This window comes from Alternaria alternata (genome assembly GCF_001642055.1).
Source record: "Alternaria alternata strain SRC1lrK2f unplaced genomic scaffold CC77scaffold_1, whole genome shotgun sequence".
In the NCBI taxonomy this organism is placed as follows: Eukaryota; Fungi; Ascomycota; class Dothideomycetes; order Pleosporales; family Pleosporaceae; genus Alternaria; species Alternaria alternata.
The window spans coordinates 1,902,168-1,920,299 of NW_017306190.1; the positions used below are offsets into that span (position 1 = coordinate 1,902,168).

The following is an 18,132-nucleotide window of genomic DNA, read 5'->3' on the forward strand; positions in this document are numbered from 1 at the left end:
TCTGATCGACATACAAAGGGTTATGCTCAGGAGCGAGAGATAACACAATACTGGTAGTGCAAATGATGGCATTCTGAGATGCCTAGAGATCAGAGGGTCTTATGGGACCTCGCTAGATGAATATGAGAACACTGGTGGCGACTATTGAAGTGGACATGTAACAACTTCTGCATTGTCTTTTGCGAGAGCCCGTTGCTCTTCCCCACATCGCTTTGCCTATTCAGCACCAACACCTCGCGTCCTAGTAACAGTGCTAGTCACAGTACTGGTTCTGACAACTGCACTACTGACTGTCCTTGTAACCGTAGTACTGGCAGGTCCCTTGGTAATAAAGCACGAGCAAGCCGACGAGATCTCGCCAGGACCGAGACCAAGCGAGATGTGGATGCCACCGGGGAGACCGAGTGAGATGTCGAGTTGGCGCTTGCGCACTGGAAGTTCAGCGGGGCAGGCGGCGTCATAGAAGGTGTAGGGAGACATGGGGTTGTAGTTGGTATTTTCCGCCCTATTGACACAGTCAGTATGCGGCAGCACTCTATCAAAGGGACCAAACTTACGCAGTGACGTCGAAGAGCATGCAGTTTGCTTCTCCGTAGCCGAAGCTCTTACACTTACTATCAGCCTTGCAAAGCGCGCTGCAAGCATCGAAAGTATTCTTTGTGCCGCTAGACTCGAAGTAGTACGCTGGCGTGGTCTTGACGTACGCGACAATACCGCAGCTTGGAGCGGCTGTGGGTGTCCTGCAAACAGATCAGCTTTCTGCAGAATGCGAAAGGTCACAGCTGAATGACTTACGGAGATGGGCTCGAAACGAGGGTCGAAGACACTACTGTGGAAGAAGGCTGTACAGGTGTAGCCGACGATGATGGCTTGGGCGATGAAGACGACGACGGTGGCGAAGGAGGAGATGAAGATGTTGACTTCGATGTTGGCGTCGGTGTGGGCGTTGGCTGAGGAGTGGGTGTAGGGGTAGGTGTGGGAGTAGTTGTCGGCCGGATGGTAACTGTAGTCTTCTTGGTCGTGGTAGTTGTCGTGGTGTAGCCATTGGTGACGGTGGCTGTTGCAGTCCCTGAACGAAGGATGTTGGAACAGAACAATGCCGCCTCAGACGTATGCCCTTCAAATCCATCGAGACCGCAATCCTCAACTAATCATGCGTTAGTCTACCCTTTTGCCTAAGGGAGCAGTTCATACCATCCGGATACCCCCATTGCCTTCTTTGACGACCAGACGCTTCCACGCTCGCAGCAAGAACTGCAGCAAATGCGACGGAAAACCTCATACTGGCTTTTTCAGACGCCCTGATTAATGCGGAACTTTTGGGTGGGATGGATTGGTATCAAAGTTGACGCTGAGCACGACTGTCAACTGGTAGAGTCTCTACTTATAAGCAATATGTAAAAGCTTCGACAGCAGAATTCTTACACTAAGTAAAGCGGCTGAGCCGTATGTTGCATCTCGCATTTCATTTGTGATAGATGAAATGCAGGCTTCTTGCAGTCTCGGTGATCTGGCTGGGGCAAGATGGGCTAGAACGCGTACATTGCTGCTACCATAGTAAATGAACACGAGAATATGACCGCCTCCCGCCGGCAGATGTTGTTCGACACATGTTTACCGAGCAGAGGTTTACGCTGGTTTCTGCAGCCAGACATGTGGCTTTCCCGGTGCTATGGTCGAAGATTGAGTTGTCCAATCAAAAACGCTCTTGAAATTGAGACCGAAATATCGAAAAGTATGGGGAATTAGGCTCAAAGTAACAGGCGGACAGGGCTGCCGTAGTTGGGTCCATTATCCCTACACATCCCGGCAAAATACATCTGCGTCTGGCCATAGCATGGAAATCGCTACGCAAAAATAGCGACGATGCCACCTAACACAGGAACTATCACTAGACCTCTTCGCTAGCGTACGTACCAGATCTAGCTTCCTGGACTCAGGCGATCTGTACAGCTTCGCACCACCAAGTATGGGCCAGATGCTCTAATCCATCCGCGCCCTTTACCCAACCTGGACCGGACCGGCGCGGACGCGACAACTTCGCATTACGAAAGAAGGGTAGAAGAACTTGGTTTGAAGGTTTTCATACACGCCCAACAAGGTAATGCTATAGTAACTATTCTAAGCGAATGACAAACCACAGCCGCTTCGTGTTGTCCAAATGAAATTTCAAATGGTCTCTGCTTAGCGGCTTGAGTTTGGCCTCGACGTTGAACTTGATGCCGAGATTATCTCCTATTTCTTTCCACATTCTTTTGAAGCTTTCCACGTTATGCCGATACATTGTGCCTGTAGGGCCATCCTTCTCGAGAGGCTCAGTGGCTCCAACTTGACGACCGAGTATCATCGAACCCGGCTGTGGACGTAGCAACGCTACAACGGCTTTGGATACTTCGACTTGTTTCTCGTATCCCCATAGGTGGAAGAAAGATCCAGCATAGATTATATCGATTTGGCCTTTGACATCCGTAAGTGCCGACTTGGAATCGAAGATGTCCGCTATTAAGAACTTGGTCTTAAGCTTCGCTCGATCGCGGAATAGACTATAGCCTAGTTCGATGAAATCCGGCTGCAAATCGCAGCCGTAAATGTTCTCAGTTGGAGCGCCGTCGTTCGCAAGCTGCCGAATAGTTTGACCGAAGCAGCAAGCCATGTCTAAAAGCTTCTGACCTTTGCGTATGCGTTCGACAATCTCATCGTACTCGTCGGGCAGCTCGGAAAAGCTCGGCTCAAGGAATCGAAACTGTCCTATGCAAGGATATGGGTGAACCTTCCAAGCTTCATCACGGAGTTTGATAACATGGTCTAATACGTCATCGGATGGGATTCCACTCCACGTTTCCAGAAGCCGCCGGGTCTCGGAAGGTATATGATCGTGTGAAGGGTTCTCTTCGAACCACGAAGGAGCTGTGATCTGAGCGTTATTGATTTCAGACATTATCGTAGAACACAAATGGTTCATGAAACTGGATGACGGGTGTGTTGGTGTGTTGTATCTTAGTGCTAGCGGCAGGGTTTCGCGCTAGTGCTTATTTCCGAGCCCACGCATCGCACCTTCATCCCTTGACTTTGTCTCAACTCAACAAACCACAATCTCGCCTATCACACGCACGACATCACGTATCGCTCTCGCAAAAGCTGAACAGACCAGGAATTTTGCACAGCTCCGTGTGACAAAACATCCAGATTGAAACTGTTCTCAAACCTGCGAGACTCTATACTTCACAGCGTCCATGCAAGTCCTAAAGCATATCGATCCAGCCATTGTATCTACTCATCGAACTGTATTGAAATGTATATCGCCCACTAAAGACGTTCAGGAGCCTGGACGTTACTGCAATCTCACTAGTTGCACTATGTCTTGTCCACGGTGTTTGATCTCGTCGCCAGAACAAATTATTGGCTTCCCCTGGATCATCAGTCAAGACATAAGTGGAACTGTGCTTCGCATAACCCAGTAGGATTCTGTCGTTTGTATCACGAAGCGGTCAGCAAGCTAATTGGATCTACTCTCAGCGGATCAATACTGCAACCGAAATGACATGTCTCTTGTTGTTAAAAACGTCATTGTTAGCGAGTCTGACGAAGGCCCGCACGTATGGTTTTCAGGGTACATCCGGGATGTACGTACCCACCTGCTCCGTTGCTACGTCGTCGACAGTCATGTTCACATCGATTTCCGACCTATCCATCGTGACAGCAATATTTCCATAGCGATCGCGTCTTCCCTTTAACGCTCTCAGGACTCACGAACCCACCGTTTTTAGACGATCTATGACGACCATGTACATCCAAGACAAACAGAAAGAAGATACATGGGGAGTATAGGAGGGAAGGCTGACGTGAACGCAACCTTCCCTTCCGGCGTACTCTTACACAAGCTGGCCAGCTCGGCACTCACTGTACCTTTTTTGCGTTTTTAAAACGAACAGTAGGTAGAAGGGATCATATATAATGATGCCCGGGGGCAGGTGAGATACATCGGCTATCTGTTACGCCTAGCCCATCAGCCATATCTACAAAATGCCGGAAAAGCTTCCTAGCATCCTTGGACGCTCCCCTTCTCAGAGCACCGAGGATATCGAATCGAAGAAGCTGCAAGAACATGATGGAGGTCGTGCAGCATGGCTCACGGTTGCGGGCTCCATCTTAGTTTACTACGCTTCCTTCGGAGTTATGAACAGCTTTGGCTTCTTCCAGAACTACTATAGTAGTGACTTCTTGAAACAGACGCCGCCATCGACTATAGCGTTTATCGGGACGCTCCAAATGGCACTCATGAATTTGCTGGCTGCTCTTTCTGGGGCTCTTTGTGATCTGTATGGTGTTAAGGTAAGTATACTTCACAAGCTTTACTTGCCTAAGACTCATAATGCATAGTACCTCTATCTTGGCTCAGGCACTGGTACTGCACTGGCTCTTGTCATGCTGTCGTCCATACATCGTGGCCAATTCTGGCTGGTTCTCATGACACAAGGTTTGCTCATGGGTCTTACTATAGCATTCGGTGTACAGCCAGCACTCACAGTCGTGGGCCAGCACTTCAAAGAGCGGCGCGCTTTGGCGATGGGGCTTGTATCAACAGGGTCAGCACTTGGTGGCATCGGCTTCCCGCTAATGTTCGATCAACTCCTACCGAAAGTGGGCTTTTCAAATTCATTACGCCTAGCTGCTGTCAAGATTGCGTACGTACCAATGCTCTACAAGTCGATCGTCAGCTAACCATCGAAGTGTTTGCTACTTCATCGCTTTGTGTATCTCCACAAGCAAACCTAGCGGTAAGCCCGATCGCAAAGGTTTCGCGTCGCTTATCGGTTTCAGAGGATTCCTTGACAGGAGCTATGCAGTACTATGTATCGGCACGTGGTTTGCTATCCTCGGCCTTTGGATCCCCGCATACTATCTTAAATCATATGCCAACGCCGTATATACTGGAAACACTGTTAGTAAGTACTTTTTGTGCATGTTAAACGGCTCCAGCATCATCGGCGCAACCTTTGGTGGGTTCCTAGGAGATCATATCGGCCGATTGAACATACTATGGCCCATTACCTTTGTCTCTGGTTGCCTGTGTCTATTTCTCTGGCTACTCAGCACTTCCATGGCGACCCTCATATTCTTCGTTTGCGTATACGGCTTCTGCACTAGTAGTGTGACTGCTCTTCCGCCCTCGGTAATTGGCCAGATCACATCTGACGATAAACTCGGAGCCCGCATCGGCGCTTTCTACAGCGTGATAGCTATTGCAAGTCTCATTGGTACGCCTATTGGTGGTTCCCTCATTACGGACGACAAAGCAAAGGATGGATATCAATGGTTGATCTCTTTCTCTGTAGGCTAACTTTCGACTATTATCGCACGAACACTCTAGTCACTAACAAGCGACAGGGAGCTTCGCTCATCATAGGATCAATCTTCATGCTCATCAGCCGGCGATTGCTTGACAAAGACCTTGGCAAAAAATGGTAGATGTGTATTGTCCTCAACACTCAACCTTACATAGAGCTTGGATGCATGACCTTTCTGCATAGCACCTCGCATCGACACTTGGGTGGCCAGAAGTCGTCTTGAATGATCTCTCGCTCCTCTATACCCACGTCTTCTCTTTCAACACCGGGTCCAACACTCTCCCTCAGCTCTACGCCTCCCACGTCTTCCCTGTATAGCTCTTCAAGCTCCTTGATAGTTATCTTCAGACCTTTTTTAGCACATGCAAGGAACTCGATGAATCGTCTCTCCTCTTCGTTATCGATGAACCCATGCATCTTAAAGTTCTCCAAAGGAGCCAACACTGTAGCCGCTCTCTCAAAAATGAGTCGATGCAGGACTCGAGGGCAGTTAAAAGGCTCGCCATAGAAGAGCCTAACAGGTTGTCTGTAGTCGTCTTCTAGAAAGCCTTTAGCATCGGGTAATTTGATGATAAGCTCATTCAGATATGGAAGTCGCTCAAAGACTTCATGGTCTAGATGATACGACTTCCAGTGCTGTGAAAAAGATCCCTTCGTGACCTTGAAGAAGTGTAGAGAGTCCAGAAAGGAGAATTCGAGGTACATCTTGCGGATACCATGATAGAAAGTGGCGTATTGGCTGAGATGTGGGTATATCCTTGGAAATGATTTGTACAGATTCGCCAGCTCCCAAGTCTTGTCATCGTGTGGAACGCCGTTTGGCTCGATCAGCTGATGGTGCTTACCCAATCGGCGGATACAGCTCTTGAAGCTATAGAAGTCCCTGGCTACAATGCAAAGTCCATTGCTATAGGTCATCTCTTTGCTTCCCACAAAGCACAAACGTAGACAGATTGCGCGGACTTGGTGTGAGACGCTGAGGAGAGAAGTCCATTTGTCGAACTGCCCGGTGACTTCGGGTGCGCCTTTAGCTTTCTTAGCTCTCGATTTGTTGGGCATCATTGGTGGTGGGGAGCGATGCATACAGAACTGGATGATCCGCTCTTTCAGCTCTGTTGGTAGTCGCATCCAGCTGAAGATCTGGCTGTTGGCACTCCACCACTGGAACATGACTGCGTCGCCCACTGGCTCATCACGTGTCGGGAACTCGATGCCGAGGAACCATTGCAGTGATACGAACCTATCCTTTACGTACACCTCCACATCTTCTCCGAACACCCTTTCCTTTCCGCGCTTCTGAATCTTGGGTCGACAAGCAGCGAGGACTGGACTGATGCCGAAGTTGTAGAAGCCGATGTAGAGCAAGAAGTTCTGGTCAGGTTCGACGAAGCGTTCGGGATTATCCTCGTGAATTGCTTGGCATACCTCAATTGGTATATCAAAATAACTCGCAGATTGGAGGCGATACTTGAACACGGATTCTCGGACCTGATCGACGAATGGATGCTGAACTGACAGGGGCGCTTGCCACTCATTGAGCGAGACTTTGAGTATGGCGGTCATTTTGAAACTTGGACGAGGTATGTATTGTGGCAGTGGTGGTGGTTTGTTGAGCTTCGATCGTCTGCTCATAGTATTGGAGGAGAGTAAGTGGTGTTCAATTTCTGGTTCAATGACAACAAGTGTTCGTAGCCTTGGAACTGGTTACAACTGGAAGTATACATTCGAGGGGATGCAAACTAAGACGAGGCATTTGTACAGAGCGAGACTACAGGTCGAGTCGAAGGTGAGGTAAGTCTGTACTGGCAATAGCGCTAGATGTTAGGCAACGACTCACACCGCGCAATCACTAAGTTATATGCGAAGTGAGAGGAGCAGATAAAGCTGCTGCTTTTGCATCTTTCTGTGCTTTTCAGGTAACGACGACCAGTAATACACTCCCGATAGCGACGATGAAGGATCGTACAAAGTTTCCGTGAGAGACCCGAAAGCTGTTCCTCTGCAATAGAATGCATTTAAAACGCGTCTCAGTCAATTTTAGATGAGACTGAAGCTTTCGTCGTCCTGGTCTGTTCTCTCGTGCCGATTGTCTATTCGGTAGTACGACATCACGGTAAGTACCCATCGTCACACAGCGAATCCAAGACTTGATAGGTTCTATTAATCTGTTGGAAATGGGTTCAACCAAAGTATACGCAGAACCTCGAAAGGACATGCGCCTCAAGATGTAGATCCCAGCCGTGGTTCCCTCTCTATCTCAAGACTAATCTCAGGCGACCGAGCTACCAAGCTGTTGGACGGAGCATCCATTGTGAATCTCTACCAACATGAGATGAATTGTTCAGAAGCGCCTACCTTGCAGGCACGGGCCTTACCAGTCCTCCGTTTGTACCCCCAGAACGTCCCACGGTTACACATTATTCCCGACTCATTTCACCAATCAGGTTGTACACGGATAAATCCTTCCGCTTCTCTTATGGCCGCTACTCTTATCTCCCTACTCGCGATTACCACTTGAACCGCTTGGTGAGCAACGAAAACTTGAGACCGCCGCGATGAAGATACTGGGCTTCTTCTACGCCCTCTCTAGCGTACTCGGCCTCACATTCACTGCGGTCCCCACCGGATGTACCAAAGAAGGACTGTATTGCCTAGACTCCTCTGGAGCCAACAGCGATGTCTTCAGAATCCTCACGTGCAAGAATGGCAACACCCAGATCGTGAGCGAGTGTCTTGCAAAGGAAACCTGCATCGACAACCCCACACCGCACTGCACCCCGGAGAGCAGCCCTCGGAAACCATCGCTCGTCAGTTCTAAGCCGGTCCCTAACAGCTACATTTGGTCAACCACAACTTCGGATACGATGTTGCCAACCCCGCCAGTGTTCCCTCAGGTTCCGTCCACAGTCGACAACCCCTCCGCCAGCAGGACAATTACCAACCAGCTAGCAGCGCGGCAAACCCAATCGCCTTTCCGCATCCTCATCTTCCCAGAGACAAGCATACGCGGAAAAGGTACTTCATTTGACGTCGATCGTTGTATTCGACATTCCGAAATCCCGTGGCCCATCCGCTCCCTAGTTGTGGAACGTTACTTCGAGTGCATGTTTTGGGATGGTGACGACTGTTCAGACAGAACTGGTCCGCGGCGAAAGGAGGGAAGCGCTACGGATCGTAAGATGATCGGGGATGTGAAGTTTGGTTTTGAGATTGAGAGTTTAAGGTGTCATGCTGTTCCCGGCTAAGTTAGGGAAAGGTTTGATGAAAACATGTTGAAAAGGATGGATCTCAGACCCAGAATTGGATCACGTCAGCAAACCTCGAGTTGGGCGGGACCAAAGTATGTGCATTGGTGCATCAATCATGTTGTGATGTATTTCGTAAGGAGGATACGGGATCGCCAGCAGTCGGATCTTTTCTCCTGTCAGCAGTCGCAAGGAAGGTAGCCGCAGACCACTTACACCATCCAATCTCCAAAGGCAATACCGATTCGGCATCTCTCGTCCATGACGGTATTCTATAACACCGGGGTATATCTCATAACCTTGTCTTCCAATTCCCCCACCCAAACTCTTGTTGCTCTTTTCAAACCATGTTCAAACCCATCCATGACCTCACCATACGTCCTCGGCGCTGACCTCGAACTTCTCCCCGTCGACTCTGACGCACTCCCCATCCTTATCCCTACTACAGCTCTTCCGCATATCCAACGCGTCTTCGCCATCGTTGTAGTAGTCCTTGACAGCCCTGTAAACGCTATATCCCATCTTGCGATATAGCTCTTTGGCAATCTCATTGCTCCTGCGCACAAACAGATCAACGAACCATGCGTTTGCTGCGTCGGACGAGCGCTCCAACGCAGACGACAACGCCGTTGCGTGGCCGAGTCGGCGCGCGCCGGGCGCAACAGTGAGGGCGGTGATGTGACCGTGGTAGGGGAGGTAGTTTGGGTATTGGACGCCGGTGGTCGAGGGCTTGTAGGGCTTTATTGGAGGTTCGAAGGGCGAGGACTCGAGTTTGCCTAGGACTGGCGTTTTGTTAGTGTTGCTCCATCATCTTCAGACATGACATGTGGAATGAGAAAGTCTCAGGAGTCGTACTGTAGCCTTCAATCTCGCCGTCCATGCCTTCTATTATCTGACAAAGCTCAGGCCATTTTGTCAGGTACTCGAGGTAGAAACCAATGTTGTACGTTTCGGTGAGGTGGTCGAGGTTGCATTCGGATACTCGAAGGAGGTCGGTAGGGCGCATGGGCCGAATTGTCGCCATTCTGCCGTATAGGCCTGTGCTGGCACGTAGCGACACGTCGAGGATGGTAGTGGGGTGGGCGTGGGTGCGACGTGTTAGAGAGATGATGCATGGCGGCACTCCCGCGGGCAAGTCTCGCTTAGACTCGCTGGTTGCTTTTGCACCGTCATTTCACCTCGACATGCTAACCCTGATTTCGTACAAGGTATATTATGACTTATCAACATATGAAATCCGTTGCTGACATCAGTGCCATGTCTAAGCTATTGTTACAGAATGGGTATAGAGCAAATCAACAACAGCGCAGTACCGCCCGACCACCCGGTCTATATATCCGTCATTCGTCTTTCATGTGTTATTAATCCAAAGTCCGCTCCACTTTAGTATATTCTCGTTGCCCCATCTCTCTTTTCCACACGCACAGGCGTTGCCGTTGCCACGGCTATCTCTTCCTCTTCCTGAACGGAAGTCAGCAAGGTTAGATGCGGAAAGAGTCAACACTGGCCTGGGGACCATTGACATAATCCTTGACCGATGAACCAGCCGACCGCAGTCCGCGCTGGTCGTAACTCATTGGGCTTTGCGCCCGGTGCGGACTTGATGGGTTGCGCAATGCATCCAGGTGACGGGATACGCCATTGCCGTTCGCATAGCCGTTCGTGTAAGGAGACGCTCCACGTGAAGATTGGGAATACGAGCTGGTTTCGTTGCCAAAGTCGTCGAACCGGGGAGTTTGGTATGGTCGCGAGGTTTGCGCTAGGTTGTTGCCGCGGATGTCGTTAGGAATAGGCGGTGCCTGGCGGAATCTACGATGCGGCGCAATGTGCTCTTTCTCGTCAACGAGGACAACCATCCATACGCCCACTGATCCGTTCTGACCGAGCAAAGGAGTGCAGTGTATCCACCGGGGTCGGCCCTCTTCGTAATGGTCTTCGAGGTCTGACACGGCGTGCGGTAGCCAGCGAATCTTCGCCGTAACACCGCGCGACCCGTCTGAAAGCGCGTCGCTGAGAGACTCTCGGACACGGTTGCTCCCGCCAATGCGATCGAGGAACCGTGATTGGAGGATGCCTGGAACACGAAGGGACGGCGATGTAAAGAGGATGCGCAGGGATGGCGCTGGGCGCACAACAAGGTACTAGTCTATGTCAGTCTTGTATCATCTCACACAAAGGGGCGGCCACTCACATGTTTGTACGGACCAGACAGCCTACCTTCTGGCTTGGGTGCTGGCTTCTCAGCCCTATCCACGTCATACGTCGACTGATCCTGTATCAGCAGTCTGGGCTTGTGCTGCATATTCGCTTCGTCCTGCTCTTCTAGATGTTCCCTATGCATGTTGCCGCCATACTTCCGCACTGTGTCCAGCTCCGTGTTGTTGAACATTTCACTGAGTGCTTGGAACTCATCTTTCGGCGGCTCCTTCTCTTTGTGACCCTCTTCCTCGTCAAGCATGCGCCGGAAAGCCTCGAGATCGGTGCTGTCCTTCACAAGACCAGAGATGTCGATTTGCGCGCCAATGAAATAACGGAGATTCCCTCGTGAGTCGAGTAGAGGCGCAATCATCAAAAGATTCATAAATGGCGATCCATCACGGCGACTGTTGTGTGGTTAACAATGTGCTAAACACACAAGGTCATACGAGTTACTTACTAGTTCAGGAACACTTCACTGTGATCTCTTCCTTCCCGAGCAGCCATTCCAAAACGCTCTACACTGCTCCGATTCGTCTTTGGACCTTGGAGGAAACGACAGTTGCGCCCAATCGCGTACCCAACGCCATACTGCGTCGTACGATGAAATTCTAGTATCAGATTAGCAGATGCTCATTTTCCATGTGGGCGAGGTTCACTAACCTTCGGACGCGAAGATGATCGGATTGTCGGTCCTGGACGGGTCTGTCAGGCAGAAAACTTCGGCCAAACCCTCGCTAGCCTCACGAAGCATCGGAGGTAAATTCCCTGTGACGCGCTTCGCAATGCTCACGCTAACGACTTGGGTGAAGACGTGCGTAATAAACGCCGGAAGATCGTCACGGACCAGGACATCAAAGGCCCGATTGGCTTTTTCCTCCAGGACTGCGTTCATTGTATTTCGTGCTGGAGTCTCGGTGAAGTCTAGGCCAGGGATGGGTTCCAGCGCTTCTGCAACGGCGTTGGCATAGCTGATGGCTCTTAGCGCTTTCAGTGCATCCAGGTAGTAGATCAAAGTAGGAAGTGAATTGGGACGGGCCACGCTCAGAAAGGACGTAAATCGAAGCAGTGACGCAGTGTCGGCAAAGATGGCCTGCAGATGTTCCCTTGAGAAGAGTTGCTCAGATCTGGTTTCGAGCGAGTATTGGGATCTCGCGTTCTCGACGGGTGCGCTGACAAGGTCGAATGAATGAGGGTCGTCTTCCAGTAATGGCGAAAGTCGATCGCCGTCATCTATCATTCCACCTTTCTGCTGCAACGGCGCAAGTTGTTGAGTTGTAATGGATGGTGCAGCAGACTCGTATGATATCACAGAGTCTGCCGAACTTCGTATCGTTGTTGGTTCATTAGTAGTAATTCGTGATGACTGCACGTTTTGCGGCACTGCACTAGATGTGCGTGACATGCTTCGAGCACGAGACTGTTGCATGTCTGGTGTCGGTGTCGAACGTCCGTTGTTAGGAGATGATGGCTCAGCGCTCAGTCGTCTTTGCAACGATATACGCTTTTGGGTGGCCCGAGGAGTGACGGAACTGTTGGAGAATGAGCAATGAAAACCAATTGTCTGGAGGGTAGTTGAAGTAGTACCTGGTCCGGAAAGGGATATGGATATCCTTTCTTGTAAAGTCTATCTGGGGTGCAGGAGCAGAAGTATCGTCATCCGAAAGCCAACTTTCATGTCGCTCGGGATCAACCGGTCTAGTGACGGGTGAAAGAGGGGCACTCCTTGTAATCGAATTAGACGCATCTTGCATGGTCGCGAAGTCGAGGACCAGCGGTTCATTAAACGCACCGCCACTGCCGTTGACATTGGGGTTGGCATCCGTATCGGGAGCCATGACGCTATCGACATACGCTGGGGCCAACTCGGTTGAGCTCCCCATTTTGGCTGAATTGATAGTGATGTTTGATTTCCTAGCAGCGTCAGAAGACTTTTTGGAAGAGAACACCCCGTGTGCTGATCGCATCTTGTTCTTAAACATGGCCATTAGAATCGTGGACGGCTACAATGCCGCACAACGTCAAAAACAAAAGGGACAAGTGCGGAAGTTTGATAAATGGAGTGCGGCAACGACAGCGTATTGGGGAAGAAGACGCAGATCGATGACGGAGAGAAAGTATCTGGAAGGTAAACATACCGGAGAACCCAGTAAAACCTGACACGTTCAATAGGTCCCTTGTCTCCGAGTAGTTTGGTACTAGTCGGTCGCCTGGCTGCTGCTGCTAAGACGTCGACTCGCTGGCGTCTGCTTTGGGCACCAGAAAGATCGATTTAGTCTGGTAGGCTAATGTTCCGGCAGCAAGGATGCCGATTGCGCCGATAGTATGGACTAATGCAGGCACGCTTGAGATGTCGGCGATCGTGAAATATGCCTTCCGCTGCGAAGAATCGAAGATTGAGGCTTGAAGTCCTCAAATAGGGTCGCGTATTAAGACAGGGGTACGAGTTGATATCGATGTTTTATACGCTAACAACACTGCAAGCTGAGATCTACGATGGATCTGTGAGTATCGTCGAAGAGTCGAAGACGTCGATGTTGTCGCGGTCGTCGCAGTTGGAACAAAGTTAGGAGGTTGGTCGCGCATAACCAACCCCCGCATCCGCCGCAAGTATACTTTGTTTTGTGCACCTCGCGGCATACTTTACAACAACCGGTGATCCCTGCGCAAATCTTCAGACCGCCATGGCTAGAAAGACTCCCGCGGTCTGCATCGTGATGTGTTCCGTGGGTCGGTATTCTTATCCGACTTTTGTAACTGTCATGATCCTGGACACCTTTGCTGAAGGAACACCAGGTTTTCGGTCTAACCAGGTGCAGTCGTGATCTGTGCATCCAAAGATTTCCTGCTGCCCGTGCTTCATATACGACGACGACTACGATAATCTCGGGGTGCCATTCCAGCCTGATGGAGGTTCTTCCGACAGTCTCTCTTCAGCTGTCAGTTGTCAACTTGTCGTGCCTCCCGTAACTTTTGCGCTAGGGGAACGGGTTCATTCTCCAGGTTTGCGGCTCGATATTAGACAATATATCACTCTTTCTGCTCATGGCCGACTGGCACCGATTGCATCTTCACACCACGCTATCGCTTTCGGATTGTAAAGTCGCTCGGATTCGACATTTGCAGATTACAATCTGACTCGACGATGCCTAAAGTGGTATGCAGGGCATTACTCGCAAGCTTGCGTCAGCGCAGATCTTCTTTTGCGGAAGTCCCTTGCATGAAATGGTTTTCTAGGGACATGGATATGTAACCCCACTCCAGACGAAGGGTGCTCTGGTGTTGAGCTTTACGGCGTCTCAGCGGCGAATTAACTTTGTCTGTTATTCCGCTACTGCAACCGAGCCGACAACGTTACAGCATGACGTGTAATGATCTGTTACGAGCTGTGGACCCACGGTAGCTGTTGCTGGCCTCGACGTGTCGATGCAGGGCGTGTTAATGTCCGAAAACTTCGGCTGGGTCACTTTTGTGCTATTGTCCGAGGGGCCATCGTTCCTTTTTGCGGGTGGTGGAGAACGAGCTTCGATGTCAGCGCGGCACGTGTCGTGTGTGGGTCGGCGCTGGCTCGTGCAATGTGGGCTGAAGTTGCGCAGACAGCGTCGCGTGGCAGCGTCATGCCCTCTTCGTTGACAGTGTCGACTAACCTCCACTAGATGCATAACGAAACTTGGAAGCCTAATGTTTCATTGCCACACTGTGCAGCCAACTGCGCACTCAATATGCGCCAAACCAAAAGGCTCACTCCGCCCACTCGCAGCCAACAAAAAGATGCGCCTAGATCCGGAATCTAGATGCCTTCATTCTTAGCTTCGAGGCAAAGGAAATCGATGGAATCCCCTGAATCTAGGAAACCTTCGCAGCTCGGGTACACGATTCCCTGGGTTCGCTCTCCTAGTTGACTTTCACATTCACGTCATTTTAGTACTGATCTCAGATACGCGTCGGTAGCAGCCGATAGAGTCCAAATCAAACCTTCCACAGCGCCGAGCCCTGGACGGTCACGTGCAGCACATCACAATATCTCTCCGATACTCTTCAATGTCACTCCGATACTCCTGCCAATTAGATTAGTTTTTTCTTATAATGTCAGTCGGAGCGAATACTGGACACATATAGTAATATCAGACGACAAGAAGAGCGTACTGTCGCTTACCCAGACATATCACCTTTCCGTCCGAAAGATGTTCATGCGTCTCCAGTCCTATCTGTTGGCACGCCGGAGGTTGTTCAAAAGCATGGGCGAACAGATTGGAAGATCACAAGAGAGTTCAATACAAGGTTGCCGCACTCAAGGATCCGACTTCTTGGATACTTGGGTAGTTTGAGTGGTAGCATCATTTGACCAGCAATGCCCACCATGAATGCCCTTTTCCCATGAAGAAGACCTCATTACGAGAATAGAGACCTAACAGCCGTTTGGTGTGTCCCACAGCCGATCAAGGCCTTAATTTCAAGCAATGTTTGTGTTGTCTTATCGGCCTGCACAAGAAAGTCAATCATGTGAATGCGCTACAAGGCTTTAGCTCGGGTAAAGCCACTTGGTAACGATGAGAAAAGAACTGCGGGAGCACAACAAACTAGCGTTCCCTGGCGGACGAGGCAATTGGTGGAAGCAGCAGAGCATGTGTTCGGTGGTTATGCGGAGGACCGCGGCGCAATGTGGCATTGCTCGACGGTACGGGACTACCTACCACGCTAAGTCCCTTCAAATGTTATCTTGTGTTCCTCCCTCGGCCACTTTCTGAACTTGATCGTACGATGAATTCAGTTGTGCGATATTCTCGGTGATACCCATCCAATCTAGAAAGAGTCCTGGCAACTCAAATATCCGAATATCAAGAAGTGGCTGCCTTGCGAGGCGCCTGAATCCCATCAATATGGCACCGTTCCAACAATGTTTACTAGGCAAATACTGCTGTTTAGAGCACTACAACAACGGTATTGACTTGCGCACTGGGCCGACGGCGACGTGTGCGAGAAGAGAAGGAGCGATAATGTGCCAGAGAAGGTAGAACGCATATTGAGTTTGTGGGATGCTGATAAGCAAGTTGGTGCTCTTATTTCCTGCGTCAGTTTCGGTGTCAAAGTCATGCGGCGCTTTCCGAGCAGAAAGGTAATGTATCGAAGCCGAACAGACTGCCGAGACTAGAGACATCAAGGAAAGCACATCGTGTGTCATCACAAAGCATTCATTAACATCCTCATACATGACATAATTCGCCACTTGCGCAACGATAGAGGTCGAAAACTCATCCTTACCCTGCGTTCGAAGCCCACACAAGATGTAACGGGTAGACAAGGAAGCACGCTCGATCGTGTGATGAACGACTGAGGCAACTTGCAGTGATTGTGTCCAGGCGTAAGAGCATTACTACAATCCAAACGCGGTAGCTCATCCGACCCCCAGGAACGATAAGGTTTACTTTTACCGTCAAACCAACCAGTGTTATGCTTTCAAGATTTCAAGGTACGTTTCGCATCTGGACGATGTCAGGAAGGTTTCCGGTTGTGCTTCTGTTTACGAAGGCGGCTACCCGTCCAACTTTCAGACCACATCTACGACATGGGATGGTGCATAAGCTACGCTAGCGAGTTGAGTTATCGAGGAACTAAACAGAGTGTGAGGGTGTGACTTCCGTTGGCAAGCAAACGGTGGAGAATAGAAGGCATGATGTAATCTACCATCTGAGCACCACCAACCGATGCAAACAGACCTCAGGAGCCGGCCGCACAAGAACCTGGGTTGCGACTGTGTGCATATCCGTTTAGCCTGGAATAGTGCATACTGAGACTAAGTAGACATGACACAGATAGAACAGGCACCGTTGTTACTAAGCTGCACTTTCCGAGCCAGATCATCGTGGTTGCAATATTTTAACACGGTCTTGGATAGGTCAGAGTCGAGCATGCCCAAGCGTAGGCTAACACAGTTAGTACTAACCGCGGATGTTCTGGTAATAGGAAGACACCATGACACCGTAGAGGCGAGCATTCCAGAGGCTGCTGTCAATTCATGCCTTGATTTTCATTGAACTCGCGTTATTTCGTTGATTCTAGTCAGCACCAAATTGTACCCTAGAGATGTCTGCTACACTCTATTACGTGCCCAAGGCAAAGCAGGGTAGAACCAAGTGAGTAACTTCGCGGTACATTATGTGAGAGTACATTGCCTATTGTCAACCTTATAAGCCCTGCGATCCAGAAGGAAATGTATGAACTGCTTATGCAGAGAGCTGAAAACTACGAAGCAAACAAGAACAGACCTGCATGTAGTGGCACATGTACAGGACGACAGAGTGAATAGGCAGTGAAAAGCCAGGGATATTATGTCAGAGTGCGGAATGTGGTGGAAAGCGTTCATTTGTCGTAGGCGGTCATAACAGCAATGGCTAACACTACAGACGAGCAAGACACTGCATTGACTGGGATTGGAAGATGATGTTTATTGGCGTGAGGGGTCACTCAAAGCCATGTTGGCACACCACTATATCTGCACCATGGTATCGCCGCTTTCCATGCGTAAGAAAGTGCAGAAAGAGAGAATAATCGAGAAGTCCGAGAAACCACGCCGTTGACCATCCGTATCCCATTTTGCCAGCCAATACACCCGAGCCAACTGTCCACGTCTAAATGTAGGTCTCGTAAGGGATGGGTGTGATGTTCTCCGGCTTTTGCTCCTTGAGGCTGACAATGTGCTCGGTGCGGGGCTGGGCGGGCTGGCGCTTCATCTGCTGGGGCTCGCCAGTCTCCTTGGCCTTTTGTTGCTTGGCGAAGTTGAGCTTGACGCGCTTGAGGAAGTCCTCTCGTGAGCGGGAGTGGCGGACGTGCTCGATGCGGACGTTGATGCGCTTCTCCATGTATCGGTTGCCGACCTGCTTCTGGAGGATGACACCGACAGCGGACTTGGTGACGTTGTAGACGATACCGGTCTTGCCGTGGTAGACCTTGTAGGGCATACCCTTCTGGACCGCACCTGTTTGCTCATGAGTCCTCCGCCTTGAATCGCTCTCGCTGGCTTTCTGGGGGTTTCGTACCGTTGGCTACGACATCGACGATATCACCGACCTTGTACTGCTTGAGGTAGGTCGAGAGAGGGATCATACCCTTCTTCTTGAAGTCCCTCGAGAAACTGTCGCAGCGTCAGCAATTGCAATCGTCGCATTGGTGTCACAATAATTCTCAACGTACGCATAGCGCGTACCCGCGCGGAGACCGGCTGCGTGACCCATTGTGTGTGAGTTTGGGCTGGTTTGTTAGTCGGCGAGTTTGAGGTTGATGTTGAACAATGAATCTCTATTTCGTCGTGGGCTGGGATCGCTTAGCTGCGCTAAGTGCTCGGG

The 18,132-nt window shown here is 50.3% G+C and overlaps 9 protein-coding genes across 9 annotated transcripts; 2 read left to right on the forward strand and 7 right to left on the reverse strand.

The window, feature by feature from the left end:
- Positions 1 to 216: 216 nt before the first annotated feature.
- On the reverse strand, positions 217 to 1,282 carry CC77DRAFT_1027457 (hypothetical protein; the record flags this gene model as incomplete). The annotated part of the gene is made up of 4 exons (XM_018526370.1): positions 217 to 505; positions 558 to 740; positions 796 to 1,147; positions 1,195 to 1,282. The coding sequence occupies 4 exons, from the start codon at positions 1,280 to 1,282 to the stop codon at positions 217 to 219; spliced, it is 912 nt and encodes a 303-aa protein (XP_018391830.1).
- An 834-nt stretch (positions 1,283 to 2,116) lies between these two features.
- On the reverse strand, positions 2,117 to 2,938 carry CC77DRAFT_925181 (hypothetical protein; the record flags this gene model as incomplete). Its single annotated transcript, XM_018533845.1, has 1 exon — positions 2,117 to 2,938. The coding sequence occupies one exon, from the start codon at positions 2,936 to 2,938 to the stop codon at positions 2,117 to 2,119; it is 822 nt and encodes a 273-aa protein (XP_018391831.1).
- An 844-nt stretch (positions 2,939 to 3,782) lies between these two features.
- CC77DRAFT_47014 (MFS general substrate transporter) lies at positions 3,783 to 5,482 on the forward strand. The gene is made up of 4 exons (XM_018531831.1): positions 3,783 to 4,332; positions 4,381 to 4,685; positions 4,732 to 5,332; positions 5,389 to 5,482. The coding sequence occupies exons 1-4, from the start codon at positions 4,024 to 4,026 to the stop codon at positions 5,467 to 5,469; spliced, it is 1,296 nt and encodes a 431-aa protein (XP_018391832.1). The 5' UTR covers positions 3,783 to 4,023; the 3' UTR covers positions 5,470 to 5,482.
- CC77DRAFT_1069546 (hypothetical protein) lies at positions 5,483 to 6,980 on the reverse strand (the record flags this gene model as incomplete). Its single annotated transcript, XM_018529093.1, has 1 exon — positions 5,483 to 6,980. One exon carries the CDS (start codon positions 6,978 to 6,980, stop codon positions 5,496 to 5,498), a length of 1,485 nt encoding a protein of 494 aa, XP_018391833.1. The 3' UTR covers positions 5,483 to 5,495.
- A 923-nt stretch (positions 6,981 to 7,903) lies between these two features.
- On the forward strand, positions 7,904 to 8,593 carry CC77DRAFT_1004367 (hypothetical protein; the record flags this gene model as incomplete). Its single annotated transcript, XM_018523261.1, has 2 exons — positions 7,904 to 8,363; positions 8,481 to 8,593. The coding sequence occupies 2 exons, from the start codon at positions 7,904 to 7,906 to the stop codon at positions 8,591 to 8,593; spliced, it is 573 nt and encodes a 190-aa protein (XP_018391834.1).
- Positions 8,594 to 8,962: 369 nt separating this feature from the next.
- CC77DRAFT_1056485 (acyl-CoA N-acyltransferase) lies at positions 8,963 to 9,617 on the reverse strand (the record flags this gene model as incomplete). The annotated part of the gene is made up of 2 exons (XM_018527916.1): positions 8,963 to 9,375; positions 9,449 to 9,617. The coding sequence occupies 2 exons, from the start codon at positions 9,615 to 9,617 to the stop codon at positions 8,963 to 8,965; spliced, it is 582 nt and encodes a 193-aa protein (XP_018391835.1).
- A 457-nt stretch (positions 9,618 to 10,074) lies between these two features.
- On the reverse strand, positions 10,075 to 12,627 carry CC77DRAFT_923834 (hypothetical protein; the record flags this gene model as incomplete). The annotated part of the gene is made up of 5 exons (XM_018533762.1): positions 10,075 to 10,734; positions 10,785 to 11,196; positions 11,250 to 11,400; positions 11,453 to 12,321; positions 12,377 to 12,627. The coding sequence occupies 5 exons, from the start codon at positions 12,625 to 12,627 to the stop codon at positions 10,075 to 10,077; spliced, it is 2,343 nt and encodes a 780-aa protein (XP_018391836.1).
- Positions 12,628 to 15,578: 2,951 nt separating this feature from the next.
- Positions 15,579 to 15,936, reverse strand: CC77DRAFT_47166 (hypothetical protein). The gene has a single exon (XM_018531833.1). The coding sequence runs from the start codon at positions 15,881 to 15,883 to the stop codon at positions 15,665 to 15,667; it is 219 nt and encodes a 72-aa protein (XP_018391837.1). The 5' UTR covers positions 15,884 to 15,936; the 3' UTR covers positions 15,579 to 15,664.
- Positions 15,937 to 17,418: 1,482 nt separating this feature from the next.
- CC77DRAFT_1027463 (hypothetical protein) lies at positions 17,419 to 18,021 on the reverse strand (the record flags this gene model as incomplete). Its single annotated transcript, XM_018526371.1, has 3 exons — positions 17,419 to 17,765; positions 17,827 to 17,921; positions 17,981 to 18,021. 3 exons carry the CDS (start codon positions 18,019 to 18,021, stop codon positions 17,419 to 17,421), a joined length of 483 nt encoding a protein of 160 aa, XP_018391838.1.
- Positions 18,022 to 18,132: the final 111 nt, after the last annotated feature.